General features: G+C 53.3%; 4 protein-coding genes across 4 annotated transcripts; 3 read left to right on the forward strand and 1 right to left on the reverse strand.

Annotated features, from left to right (window-relative positions):
• Positions 1–973: 973 nt before the first annotated feature.
• SAPIO_CDS10704 (putative WD repeat-containing protein C9G1.05) lies at positions 974–3,078 on the forward strand (the record flags this gene model as incomplete). The annotated part of the gene is made up of 3 exons (XM_016784251.1): positions 974–1,078; positions 1,225–1,402; positions 1,529–3,078. The coding sequence occupies 3 exons, from the start codon at positions 974–976 to the stop codon at positions 3,076–3,078; spliced, it is 1,833 nt and encodes a 610-aa protein (XP_016638483.1).
• Positions 3,079–3,558: 480 nt separating this feature from the next.
• Positions 3,559–4,842, reverse strand: SAPIO_CDS10705 (uncharacterized protein; the record flags this gene model as incomplete). Its single annotated transcript, XM_016784252.1, has 4 exons — positions 3,559–3,837; positions 3,892–4,126; positions 4,205–4,343; positions 4,410–4,842. 4 exons carry the CDS (start codon positions 4,840–4,842, stop codon positions 3,559–3,561), a joined length of 1,086 nt encoding a protein of 361 aa, XP_016638484.1.
• Positions 4,843–5,362: 520 nt separating this feature from the next.
• On the forward strand, positions 5,363–6,684 carry SAPIO_CDS10706 (uncharacterized protein; the record flags this gene model as incomplete). The annotated part of the gene is made up of 3 exons (XM_016784253.1): positions 5,363–5,906; positions 6,008–6,294; positions 6,403–6,684. 3 exons carry the CDS (start codon positions 5,363–5,365, stop codon positions 6,682–6,684), a joined length of 1,113 nt encoding a protein of 370 aa, XP_016638485.1.
• A 2,842-nt stretch (positions 6,685–9,526) lies between these two features.
• SAPIO_CDS10707 (uncharacterized protein) lies at positions 9,527–13,189 on the forward strand (the record flags this gene model as incomplete). Its single annotated transcript, XM_016784254.1, has 3 exons — positions 9,527–9,759; positions 10,045–11,126; positions 11,205–13,189. 3 exons carry the CDS (start codon positions 9,527–9,529, stop codon positions 13,187–13,189), a joined length of 3,300 nt encoding a protein of 1,099 aa, XP_016638486.1.
• Between the last annotated feature and the right edge of the window lie 1,143 nt (positions 13,190–14,332).

The raw sequence follows: 14,332 nt of genomic DNA on the forward strand, positions 1-14,332 counted from the left end.
TTTCTTTGCCCGCTTCAAGAGGTTCGTTCATCCTGTATTCGTCTACATAGTCGTGGTTTTTATCTTTTTTCCAAGGGGGGGACGTCTTGCCTTTGTGTGTTCCTACGGCTGTACGGTGTTCCATATTTCGGCGTCTACACAGGGTATGATAACGAAGGGCACATGGAACAAGAGGGCCGTGTGCGATTGATATGATCAATGATGGACATATGGAAGGGAAGAAGGAGTTGGGCATGTTTTGATGAAGTCAAGGCGTATTGAAAAAACAGCACATGAGATACCTCGGGACTTTTTGCTTTGCTTTTCTTTCCTTACGAGGAGAATAGTTTATTTAACACGTATTTTTCGACAATTATTTCTAGTTCTCATCCACGTCGCTTCCCTCGTTAGAGTGTGTTCTTGTCTTTACGGCTCCTTGAGCTCCTCGAGCTCGTCTTCATAGCCTGTGGCCAGCGGGCTCCAAGAGAAGCCTGGAGTTGTAGGCGAGGCCAAGTGGTATTCTTCATGTACGAAACATTAATGATGGATGGCATATCGACCTTTGTTGGCAAGTGCAAACAAAGCTTGCTTAAGCCTAAAAGGGCTTCGGCCAGAATCAGAGCCTGATCGATCGGGTCTTGAGCCATTCATCTTCATACATTCAAACGACGAGGATCAATGCAGTGTGACTTTGGAAGTACTAACGTGCTTAGTCAGTAATGATGGCGCAGGCGCGTCTCACGTCTCAGTCTCAAGTCAAGGAAAGTCGCAAACTGCTTCTCTGCGTATGCCCCGCAGCAGGAGCTGTTTGAGCTCTTATTGCATTTGCTTCTGCCCCTCCATCTTGATACAATTGATTGTATTGATCCATCCCATCCTCACAGCCCGATTACTTCAGACCCTCATATTGGGTGTTGCTAATTTCCCCCCCTTTTCTCTTTCTTTCTCTCTTTTCAGTTTATAGTCCACTCAAGAAGCCTTTCGATATTTCAAAATGTCTATCACCATCGAGAAGATATTGGCCGCTGCTCCCGCTACTACCCGCGGCCAGCCAACTCACTTGTCCACCGACAAGAAAGGAGAGAGGATAGCCTATGCTGTAAGCTTCGAAACCCACTTTACCCAGGAATCTACCTACCTACCTTGAAAGGGCAAAGTAGAAAGGAGAAATCGGAAAGGGGAAACCAAGACATGAGGTTTTGAAGAAAGCTAACCATTTTGTTCCGTGCTCTGTATATCCTGTAGTCTGGCAAGTCCATCTTCATCAGGTCCATCGACAACCCCGCAGTGTCTAAGCAGTACGTCGGCCACACTGCCCCGACGACGGTTGCTCGGTTTGCGCCGAGCGGGTTCTACGTTGCTAGCGGCGATGCTTCCGGGACGGTGCGTGTATGGGATGCGGTAGAAGCCGTAAACACAAAGGGTATGTCCCCCCCCCCCCCCCCCCCCCCCCCCCCCTCTCTCTTTCTCTTTCTTTCACTTCCTTAATACATCTCATCTCGCGGAAGATGGCCCCCTTCTTGGGTTCTTCTAACACCGCTGTTTTAAGGTGAATACCACATCATCTCGGGCCGTATCAACGACATTGCTTGGGATGGAGACTCCCAGAGAATCATAGCCGTCGGAGACGGCAAAGAACGATTCGGCCACTGCATCACAGCCGACAGCGGAAACTCAGTCGGCGAGGTGACGGGACACTCCAAGGTCATCAACGCCGTGGCCATCCGCCAGCAGCGGCCTCTGCGCGCCGCCACGGTATCCGACGACAGCACCATGTGCTTCCTGCACGGAGCGCCCTTTAAGTTTAACTCGAAGGAGGCCGACGTGCACAGGTCCTTCGTCTTCGGCACCGCCTTCTCGCCCGACGGGAGCCAGCTCGTGACGGTTGGTGCCGATAAGAAGATTCAGCTGTACGATGGCAAGACAGGCGAGCCTACCGTTTCGATTGGCGAGGGCGAGCATACCGGTAGTATCTTTTCCGTGTCGTGGTCGCAGGATGGGAGGAAGCTTGTGACGGCGAGCGCTGATCAGACAGTGAAGCTCTGGGACGTGGAGGCGCAGAAGTCGATCCAGTCGTGGAGGTTCGGCCCTGAGGGAGCCGTTAGTGTCCCAGATCAGCAAGTTGGCGTCGTGTATCCCCATGGCCGAAGCGACGGGCTCATTATTAGCTTGAACCTCAAAGGAGACCTCATCTACCTCCGCGAGGGAAGCGATAAACCGAACGGGGTTGTGCAGGGCCACAACAAGGCGGTGACAGCTGTTGGCTCCGGCTCGGACGGCACGGGCCAGACCCTGTGGACGGGTAGCTTCGACGGTCGCGTGCTTCAATGGGACGTGGCCTCCGGAGAGGGCACCGCCGTAGACGGGCAATCCCACTCGAACCAGGTGGTCAAGTTCGCCCCTGGTGCGGTAGGCCACACCTACAGCGCAGGATGGGACGACACCCTCCGGACCATCGATGAGCCGGCACAAACATTCACCGGTTCGGCCATCAAGCTCCCTGCCCAACCCAAGGACCTAGCCTCAGGCAACGGCCGAATCTACGTTGCCACGGCCTCCGGCGTCGCCATCTACCAAGACGACAAGCTCGTCAAGGATGTGACCCTCCCCTATGTGCCCACTGCCATAGCTGCTCACGGCTCCTACGTCGCCATCGGCGCCGACCAGAACCGCGTTCTCGTCTACAAGGCCTCGCCCGACGGCTCCCTCCAACAGATCCACGCGGCCCTCACAAAATCGACCTCGCAGATCTCCACCCTGGCCTTCTCGCGCGACGGCGGCCACCTCGCCGTCGGCAACGCCATCGGCAAGATTTGCGTCTACGAGACCTCGGGCGACTGGGCCGTCGCGACAGATAGGTGGTCAGCGCACACGGCGCGCGTGACGACCATTGCGTGGAACAAGGAGGGGACGCATGCCGCTAGCGGGGCGCTGGATACGAATGTACATGTGTGGAGTTTGGCGAAGCCCGGGAGCCGCGTGAAGGCGGGAAATGCGCATAAGGATGGGGTGAGTGGTGTTTGTTGGGTTGAGGGGGGGAAGGTGGCGAGTTCGGGTGGGGATGCTGCTGTGAAGATATGGGATGTGAAGCTGCAGTGAGTGGAGATGGGGAGTGATGGGGATTGGGAGGTGTTACGTGAGCTGTTCCTATGTCTAGCTATGTTTCGGAGCAAGCTTTTGTGATTGATATTTTAGGTTATGTCTCGTAGACGAAATGAAGACGTTGGAATGGGCGGAAAAAACACTCAGGGGTATCTCTCATTATACGATCGACCGAAACTACTGAAAGACGAAAACGTAACCGACCATGTACACTAGGCTCCCTAGCCCTGAACCGTAGATACCAATCGCTCGCCCATGAAATGCTCCCTTGACGCCGACAAAAGAGGAAAGAAAGCGAGCATATCTCGTAAGGTGTTGATTTACAAGGCATTCGCATACATATAGTATGCATATTACGCTGGAGCTTCTCAATAAAGCATGAGAGCTTCAAAACAAGGTCTTTCGATCGGCCATTAGCTCCTCACCTTGTTGAGCCGCGACTGCATTGCCGTTTCCGGTCTTAAAACCGGTTCGAATCTAAAAATCGTGTCCGGGATTACGAGCAGGGCGTCCTCGGGGCGCCACGCCAGCGGCCATCGGCTGAGGTCCAATCTCGGCGGTGGCATGAAGCATGCCGCCAGGACCATACGACGTAGTCTGCTGGGCAGGTCTGAAAAGAGGGTGCAGCATAGTAGTGCCAAGGTCATATGGATGACCCGTAGCACCATGGCCATACTGAGGGGTCACTGAACGCGGACCAGCCCTTTGGGCAGCGGGGGCAGCGACTCTGGGCGCTTGCTCGGGCTCGGGCTCGGGCTTAGACGGCTGAGGCATGGAAAAAAGCTGCTGGTCAATGAGCTGCTAACCCACGACCAAGCGTTCGTAAATTTCCCTCTCGGGTTCCGAAAGGGAAGCCATGAAACGTCGAGCTCCGGGGTCGAGACCGACATCTCGCTCATCGGGAACGGCAACCATGGCGTCGACAAAGTCCCAGAACTCGGGTTCAGCTTCCTCGAGAGGGTCGACTTCCACTGCGTTCGGGGGCATACGTTCTTGAATGCGGGCGTGGAGGGCATCGGCGTGTTCGATCGTAGCAGGGAGGTCGCTAGAGAGGGGAAAGGGAATGTTAGGGCAAGTTCTTGACGAGGTGGGAGGTGGGAGGCCGGGCTAGCAAAAGACGTACTCAAGGAGGCCATGGATGGCATAGCACTGCTTGTGCAACTCGTTCGCGAGCTCGAGCTGGTGGTTATCCTGTAAGGCGGGGTTGGGGATGACAACGATGGGAATGTTATTCAGAATCCCATCGAGAACCGTACCAGTGCCTGGTGATCGGTCCCAGGTTAGCCTTCTCGCCTCAGACAGAAAAGACGCGAATTAGGTAAACATACCTGCGTGGCAGATCATCATGCCCGCACGTCGACGCGAGAGGCCCTCTGCGGCACGGCACTTTCGCATCAGGCGCGAGAGATCATCGACATAGTCGATGACATCGATCTTCAGTGTAGGGTGGACAAACTGGAGTGCGACGTTGCGAAACTCCTCGGCGTCGGCGCCGCACTGGATGGTCAGACGAGTGTAGCCCGCTGTGATGAGAGCGGAGATAAAAGGCCGCTCGAGGACGCCCTCGACCAGAGGGCGAAATGTGGTCGTTGCGCCGACAGTGACAAGACAATATCGATCCATGTCGGGGTCGGGAATGGTAGGAAGCCCGCCGTAATTGGCCTCAGTAACACTTCGAGCGATGTGATGAAGGATACCGGATCGAGGTGTGGGATATAGGTCATTGGAAGGGCCGGACTCGGGATTGTTTGAAGAAGCCATGCTGTTCTGTGACTTTGAAGAACCTTCTCTCTGCTGCTGTTGCGAAGGGGGGCAAGTGAACAAGGGGGATCGTGGATATGATAGCGCAAGTTGTATGCACGAAAACAGTTCTTTTAACCTTGCACAATTCCGCAGTAGAGCTATCATGTAGGTTCTTTGTAAGGAGATTGGTCTGAGGATAAGAAATTTTGTGTGTTTGTGGGGTTTCTTAACCTCATGGAAGACAGAGTGCGACCAAGGCAAGGGAGGGCAAGGTGAGGTTGAAGCTATTAGCTCCAGACTCAGGATACCCCACCAAACCAAGGTCGGCGGCAATTGAGCAACGGCCTGGATTATTGCTCTTCTGACCACTCTTAGGACCAGCCCAATTCCGATATTTACCCGACCATCCTCCCAAAATTTTTGGATCATCCTAGGTGGAAACCGCGACTCGAAAAGAAGCTCTCGTGTTCAACCAAGCTCTCAATTGATGAAGGTGTCTGCACCGAGATACCCCTAAGTCGACGACAAATAATTCACCATGGCGGCAGCCGGTTCAGCCTTCCGGCTTTGCCTCCGAACGATAGCTCGGCAACGACCCGCACCTCGTCTACGCTCAACCGTACCACTCCCCGTTCTTACACAACGCACGATCTCGACCACGCGGATACAATGGGCCGCCGACGAGTCCGGGACTGCCAAAACGACATCTGGGAGTGAGGGAGAAGACGCCTCGGCGTCGGATTACTCTTTCATCGACGAGATGCTGGAGGGAATCCCCGAGGAGGAGAGGACTCCCGAGCTCGTGAAAGAGCTGCAGAACATCCAACAGACACTGGAGGCGCAGGACAGGAACATGCACAAGTCTCTTGATGAGGAGGCCGCGACGCTGTTCAAGGAGCCGAGACCGCTGAAGGACTCGTTCTGGTTCGACGAGGACGACGATGATCCGATGACGCACGATGTGCAGGGCGAGGACTTTGACGAGGACGATATCACGTCTATGGCCCATGGAAAGTTGGACGAATTGAGGGAGTATAGGCACTATGCCCGAATTACGGCGTGGGAGATGCCTCTTCTGTCGAGTAAGGCGCCCTAAATAAGCATTGATTTTTTTTCTTTCCCTTGCCGTATGAAGTGTGTTTAGAGGGTGTGGAAAGCTAACCGGACGAACTCATCACCGCAGAGCTGGCAAAGCCGTTTGAGCCACCCAAGGAAGACGAAGTTCTCCGCTTCCGCTACACTACCTACATGGGCGAATCTCACCCTGCTGAACGCAAAGTCGTCGTCACCTTCTGTCCTGCCGATCTCGGCCTTACACCCGCCCAAGAGCTCAAGCTGAAGAAGCTCGCGGGTCCGAGGTACAACCCCGAGAAGGATGAAATCAAGATGAGCTGCGAGAACTTTGATCACCAGGCGCAGAACAAGCGGTATCTGCGTGATCAAGCTAATCGGCTTGTTGAGGCGGCAAAGGTATTTCATTTCACACACCATGGCTTCCTTCTCTGCCACTCAAATTTACTATTTCCCTCTTCTCTTCCCGGAGGAGCATTCTCGCGTACTAACAAGAGAAAACTCTAGGATCCCACGGACATGTTCGAGGACATCCCTCTGGACCTCCGTCACCACCCCATCAAGCTGAAGCCCAAGTTCCCCGCCGGGTGGCTCCTCACAGAGGAGCGCCGCCGCGAGCTGGAACAGATCCGTGCGCAATCCCTAGCGAAGGATGTCAAGAGCGGCGAGAAGGGCAAGATTGTGGACGGCAGCGCCGTGGTTCAGCGTTGGCTCAGCGAACCGGCCCAAGAGGCCCAGACTCAACAGCGGGAGAAGGTGCCGGAATTGGTGGGGCGCAGGAGGAGATAAGGGATCAACCGACATGGAGGGGGGCGCGGAGCCAACGCCGGAACGGAGGAGAGCTCCGTTTGTATAAGACAAATGTCTGCTGTGTAATATACTAGACTTTGTAGACTATATTGTATGCGGATTTTTACATGCCACTCGCCGAGCTGTCTACGGTTTGCCATTTGGTGTGTAACACGATGATTTGTTTGCTGGGGTTGTTTGACTGTGGATGCATGGGAGTTTGCTCTCTAGTGGCCCGGCTTGCGAAATCACTCGGATCGAATGAGAGATGCACGTCTCATGCGGTTGGCTTCACGCAATTACTCGGGGTCAAGCCAAAATCGCCCTCTTGATTGTCTGCTTTCCTGCCTGTCCCTGCTGGTCACCAAGGTTCCCAAAGGGTTGTTATTTCTGGTGAACAACATTGAAGAAGTCGAAAAAGAAAATGGTCAAGGACAGATTCGATTTACCCTCTCTCCGCATGCTGAGTGACCAGACTCGTAGCAGAACATGATCAACAGTGCATGCTTAATGCATTATAGTAACACACCCTGGAAAGATGGTGCCGTCCAGTGTTGGGAGGGCAGGAAAATCTTGCAAGGATAGCCAGGTCAGCCAGTGCCAAGGAGGTTGGTCGAATCGCATGGACATATTGATCAATAGTTGCAGCCACGAAGATGGGTGACTCTGTTCCAACGCTTTATGAACAGGGCACTCGAAAGATTCGTCCTCTTCCTTCACCATCCGTGCAGGGGCTTATCGGTTTCGTCCTGCAGGCTAGGCCTCAACAGTGGGTGGGTGCAGATGTTGAGGCTTCCTGTTGGACTTCGAATGGTCAATCCCGTCACAAGTGCCAGGGTGAATCACACACCAACAACGCCACCCACGCTTCAATTTGACATCGACTCGACTCTCGAGGGCTGAGGTGGAAATACCTGGCTGGGGATATACAAGTAGCAAGTGTCGGTGATCAATTGGTCATTGATGCCTCCCAGTGTGCATCTCCTCGATAAACGCTCGCATTGCATGAATGTCCACATGTGCAAATATACATATATCTGCCGGGCTCTCCATACCATCGCCTTGGACTGGAATTTGGTTCTACATTCCTTCCGCGGTGGCATGGATTCTAATGAATATTTTACAGTTGAGTCTCGGAGCACTTCTTTGCGATTAAGTGTTATGGCGCTTGTCGGGGAAACGCCTAATTATGAGGAGGCCTCTGGCATCCTCGAAACTCGAAGCCTCACCGAAGAAATGCGACCATAAAACAACTGCAATCAATGTCTGTTCTGATCGAGGGTACGAAGTAGTGTACTTTGGTAAACTGGATCCCTGAACATCCTTGTCCCGCCGACCCAAAGAGGAAAAGAGGGTGGGGGAAGGGGAGAGCTTAAAAAAAAAGGAAAATGAAGAAAGAAAGAGACTTTTTCTCCATCTCTTTTCTCTTTCTTCTTTTTTTCCTTTTCAGCTTTTGAGTAAATGCCTGGCAGCACATTCCGCCTTTCTGGGAAAACGGCGGTCAAACGGGAGTGAAAATCTACTTCTCGAGTTGGATGCCGGACTTGTACCTCTGCCTCAAGCACGTTTCTGATAGTTACATACAATGTTGCATGGAACATCGCTGCCGGAGCCAGACAGTACTTGTACAATCGTATTAGATGCAGGTCCAAGATGAATCCAAACTCAGTTTAATCAGTCTACTGCCTTCTTAGTAGTAAGGCGCCTTGCAAGCGATCTACCCGACTCCAATTCGTACAATTATACTCCCGTCACTCCCGTCCCTAAGTCACTACTTCCGTCTTTGATGGAGGGCACATGTACTGGGGTAGCAAGAAACATCTTGCTCCTTCCAAGTCCTCTCGAGTACATGATCCATCCACAACGAGTACATTTGGACGTGGGGACCCTAGGTTCGGCTTGACCCTTCCCGAAATATCAAGAGCCTTGTGAGTCGTAACTGCAACAGCAACCGCGGGCCACGCCATTTGACCGATGATTCTTCAAGAACAGAACTGGATTAAAAGCAAACGGGCGGTCGGGTGTGAATTCTCTTCCCTCCTTCCTTCCTTCGTTGCGCATTATCGATTGATTATTGATGGAAGGAAGGTGGGGACCGTGGAGCCTTTAAGTGCAAGTACGCGCCGTGACGGCGGTTGGCCGGCTGCTCCTGCCTAGCCTATTTCGCTGCAACTTCATGCTAAATTGTGAGTGGGCGTCAGGATATTCAAGTAACCGAACCGCGCGCCTCGCGCCGCAAATCAAATATTCTCCTCTGCTTCTTGCTCGCCCAATCTTGTCCCCTTCAACCCCCACTCTACTGCTCCAGCTTCTTCAAGGGCTTCCTTCCTCCAAACCTCTCGCACGGGCAAACATCTTGACACAGGTCTCGTCCCGCACGTTGCCCAACTGCAAGGCTTCATTTTCTTGCATCTCCTTCTTCCATTCTCCATCTTTCCTCCTGCTTCTCTCCTCTTGGGCACATTCGCTGTCTCGTCCGCTGTGTCGTGTGCCTCATCTTGCCCGGGATGCCGCAAGTCTTTACTGCTTTATCCCTTCAAGTGGTTCCCTTTTGAGAGACAAATGCACGCCGTTGGACCGGTTCGAGCTGTGTTATGCTCATCTCACAGATCCCCCCCGCTCTTACTCCTACCCCCACCCATTCGCGACTCAGCTTAGGCGATCCATGTCTACCCCCGTTGTTGCAGAGAGATATGACCTTACAACGCCATGACTCGTAGCCATAAACAGACGCAGAAGCGTCCGCGGCCATCCCTGGGCGACGCGCATCAGATCTCTGAATCCAACAGAACCCTGAATACTTTCCTCGGCGGTCAAGTGCCGTCGTGGATGCAGGGGACCAATGGCGCCGTCGCCACTCGCAACACCACAGCTCTACCCATCTCGACGGCCTCAAAGAGTTTACGAAAACGGCGGAGAGATGGAAGCTCAGGAGCCGCAACTCACACAACCGCTAACTCTACGCAACCGCAACCGCACCCTCAACCTCAACTCCAACTCCAACCTCAGTCTCAACCACAGCCGCAACTCCAACCCCATCCCCAACTGGAATCCTCAGTCCAATCGCCTCACCACGTTAATCTCTCGCCGCCGCCGCCTCCGCCTCCGCAACAGGAGTCCACGTTATCAAACACGCTGGCTTTACCTTCTCGCGAACCTAATACCGCGCCTGTGAGAAAGAGTGTGAATGGTGCCGCGCTTAGGTTAGTTCAAACTTAAAGAGTCAAAAGTGATCCAGACTGGATCTGCCTACTCACGATTGAGGTCAACCTCTTGTAGACCCTCGACGCTTAGCCAAAGCCTTTCTCCGCCAACTACCCGCCATCTTGCTCATGCTAACAACGTTGACCTTCTGTCTAGAAGCCAGTCAAGCGTTCTCCCTTCTCCCGCCCCAAGTGACGAAGCCAGTAGCCCGCCTACTATTTCGACCGTTGCCGTCCCCGACCCCGATTCGCTGCCTCCATCGAATACAGCCCTGCCAAGCTATTCTCCATCTCATCCACAAGCGCCTCCGCCTCCACCACCCACCGATGCTCGCCCCTGCCATGTCATACAGGAGGAGGAGACAGAAGAGAATAGGGATAGGGACCCCCGACCTTGTACCCTTCCGATGGTAGCCACGTTGTTTGCCGCTCCTTCTATCACACCAACACAGGCTGAGGCAGGGCGGCCTGCTGGGGATGCCGGTGTGACTGGCCTAGGCCCGTCTCCGCCGCGACAGCCGACTGAGTTGTGGGCGCGGGATTTGGAGTTGATGATCGAGAGTTTGGGCGGAAAAGACGCCGCCGACCCTGTTTACGAAATACCAAGATACAACGTCGTCCGTGCCGCTGTAACAGAAGGTGACTTTTTCTTCCTTCTTGTCCACGAAGTTGTCTGTCTGCGGGCTCTCGACTCTGCACGAGTGAATGCTCTGTTGGGCCTCCCAAATGCCGTTGTTGAATCGGCGTGCCAGATCCTCGAAGGTGCCCTTCGCCCGACCGCTCGATTGAGGTTTGGCATGATCCATTGGTATGCTGACTTTCCCTTTGGGCTCAAAACTCATGAGTTTCCTGCCGATGGGTACCTTATCCCCTATCGCATATCACTTTGCGAGTTCTTTGGGCAGTTGTCCCAAAAATGGCCCTCCTTGGTTAATGCTGCGGCTAGCCGCAGAACTCCAGTGCGTGTTTGGGAACTCGTGGAAATCCTGAAGATCAGGTCAGGATGCCTCCTGGGTATATTTTTCAGGATGAGTAGAAGGTTGATAGGTGTCAAGGATGGGCCCAAGACCCAGGGGATAATCCACGCACTGGAGGCAAACTTCACCTGTGATAGGAACCTTTATTTCAACAAGAGCTTGACAGATGATGAACGACACATTGCTAGCAACGAGGTGGAATTAAGATATCAACAACTCATGGCTACCCTAGACAATCTTTCATTGCAGGACATGCCCAACAGTAAGTACCTCTCCCAAAGCAGACATAACAAAAGCCTCCTCCTTTCTTCCTCAAACCATACCCTGACCGTCTTTGAAGGTCCTGCTTTGGGGTCACTTCAACAGGGCCAGCACCCCCAGCCAAGACACCAACTCGGAGGACACCCAGCCGCCGTTTCCCTTCCGACTCAAGTGCCGCCGACCTACCAACCGATTTATCGGCCATCACCTCCTAGGCAGGGCAATCACTCCATCGCTCCTGGCATCTCTCCAATATCTCAACCACCATCATCGTATCATCAAACCGCTGCACCGTATTCTCCCACAACCCTACTTTCGAATGTTCCCCCAGGCCAGCTAGTCACTTCCCCAGGCATGCCCTCGTCGCCGCATCCTCTGCCGCCCCTTCGACCCCCGTTGCAACAACCCCCTCATCACTCCAATCCTCAGAGTGCATCTGGAATTCCGAGCCAACCATCTCAACTTTGGCCGAGCCGCGGTACAGAAACACAGCGGGCTTTTGCCGCTGCTAGCAACGTCTATTCCCCTGGCCCTCAGTCACCGGTCGCCATAGCCCCTCCATCAGCTGTGTGGGCTACGTCTTCTAGCAATCCAACCAATTCTGCTTCTGCCCGGCTGCAGCCTCCGGTTATCTCGCCTGCACAGGCAATGCAGCCCCTTCCTTCCCAACCCGCTACGAACTATGGCGGCCACCAGGCTCCCCATCAATCAGGACCGCACTTTGCGCACGCTGTTCAGCCGGCGTCCTCGCAGCCGGGGCAACCTCAACACGGCCCTCAGAGAGGTCAGCAAGCGAGGAATCTAAATTACCCATTTTTGCCTCCTGCAAGCGCCATCATCCCTCCGATGCAGTATCCTCATGTGCATACCATGATGGCACGGAGGTCGCTGCACATGTTAGAAACTATGAGCCCGCCGAGACGCCTTCGAAAGCTTGGTTCTCAGGACGTTGTGCCAGTTCCCCATGAGCGGTACTACCAGTATGTCGGATCTTGTCTCGCTCGGCCTACTCAACTATCGACAGACGGCACCCAAAAGAAGCTGAAATTTCAGATACTCCCCCAGATCCACGCCACCTTTTCTCGAGTGGTCGAGGGAATAGGGAAGCCATTCAAATTTGCCGAATATTACCAAGGTTCTAGCTGGATTCGCTTCAGAATCTGCGAGGCTCCAAGCAATATCGCCATCCTCCCGGAGGGAGACTGGCTTTACAAGCCAACGGTTTGGCCCTCAGCCTTGTCAATCAAGATAAATGAAGACGGGTATCCCCAAGTGGCTCGGAAGGAGAATTTTGGCAAGGCACGACCTTGCGATATCACGAGCTTCGTCAGGGTTGATCGCAACGAACTCTCTGTCGTCATTCTGCCCTCATCGCATAACAGTAACGCCTCATATTTCGGAGCCGTTGAACTCATTGTAACCGCAAGCCACTCGTCGATCATGCGAATCATCCAAGAGAAGAAGAGGCTGGCGGAGAAGAGTACACTGGACGTCATTAAATCGCGGCTGTCCATCTGCTCAGTGGACGGGGATGATGAAGGGGAAGTTCTCGCGGATCAGGAGCTTTGTATTAGTCTCACAGACCCCTTCAGCACTACGCGTGTCAAGGTTCCGTGTCGCGGCGTTGATTGTCGCCATCTTGACCCCTTTGACTTGTCGACATGGCTCGAGACGCGTCCATCCAAGGACAGGTGCGCCCACGGACTGAAGGACGTCACCGACTGCGCCAAATGCGCCGTCTATGGGGTTGACTGGCAAGAGCCGAGTCTGGTGGATACCTGGAAATGCCCGATTTGCTCTGCCGATGCCCGCCCCAATCGTCTCGTAGTCGACGGATTCCTCCAAGGCGTCGTCGATTCCCTCGAGAAGCAGGGATTGAACACAGCTAAGGTAATCTACGTCAATGCAGAGGGCAAGTGGCGCCCGAAGGAGGAGCTCCCCGACGATGAGGACGAGGGTAGCGATGGAGATGAGGGCCCGGCCCTGAAGAGGCATGCTTCCGACTTGGCGAAGAAGAAGGTCGCTGCCCCTCAAGCGGAGGTGGTCGTCATTGACGACGATTGATGACTCTCTGCTTGGGTCTGATGAGACTTGTTTGTTTTTGACATTTTGTTTTCCCCTTGTTCTCTCCATTGAGAGTCCCCAAGGTTGTTTGGGAGTTTTGTTTGTTACTGCATATCCTTTCTTTTTCTTTCCTTATGCACCGATACCACGACATGATTCAGCACGGCGTTTGAAACAGGAAGATAAAAGGAAGGACCGGAAAGAGGTCGGGAATAGCATAGTTGGGCGCGGACGACATTCGGAATTGGCAAGGAATTATTCTACTGGTTATTATTTTTAAAGCCTCACACCCTTGGCGAAGTGAACAGATGATCTTAGACTTCGATGAGGATGAGGTCGTGTCTTGCTGCTCTATGGGCTCCTTATCTTGACCTTGGGTGTGTATATAAATAATAATAATGCCATGATTTACATGTTCCTTTCTTCTTTTCAGAGTTGTTGGTGATAGTGACGAAGTCGGTTTGCAACCGAGCATTCATTCCCTTGAACGAATGGTGCCGAAGGCCAGATGTGGCCAGAGGGGTCGACGGCCTGATGAGACTAGTGGAGCTGGAGGAACCAAGTCTAAAGAATAAATAAACTCATCATTTGTATTCCACGCCTTGAGCACCATGGGGATGAGAGGGGAAGAAAACGATGAAACGACGTCCCATGTAAAACGCGTAATACATTACACGAGGTGTTTTTGCTCTTCGGCAGGTTCCTCGTGAGGAATAAAGGGGGGTTAACGAATAAAGCAACCTCTATATTAAACATATGACATCAAAAGAGAGAGCTGTGAGCACTTCCCAAAATTCTTCTTTAAAAAGGGTTTTCTTTCAGACAGATCGATCCAATGAGAAAATCCGAAACCTCGATACGTATCGAGGATACACGTCCTCACACTTCCTTCAAACGTCCCGACGATAGACCCCATCTGCGTCTTTCATGTTCGTCCTTCCTATTCCTCCACTCCTCTCTCTTCTGGTTCATCCGCTAACTAACTCAGGTAAAAGGCATTCGCGTACAGGGGAGGGTATTAGACATCAGTTCCGTTCATTTGCTTCTTCAGCCGGCTAGCCTTGGTTTTTGCCCTTGTGGCAGGATACTATCAAGCATTGTCGAATCGATATATACGTCAGGCACGGGGTAGGGGGAGTGTTC

The sequence above is a fragment of the Scedosporium apiospermum genome, assembly GCF_000732125.1.
Source record: "Scedosporium apiospermum strain IHEM 14462 chromosome Unknown SEQ_SAPIO_0176, whole genome shotgun sequence".
NCBI lineage: Eukaryota > Fungi > Ascomycota > Sordariomycetes > Microascales > Microascaceae > Scedosporium > Scedosporium apiospermum.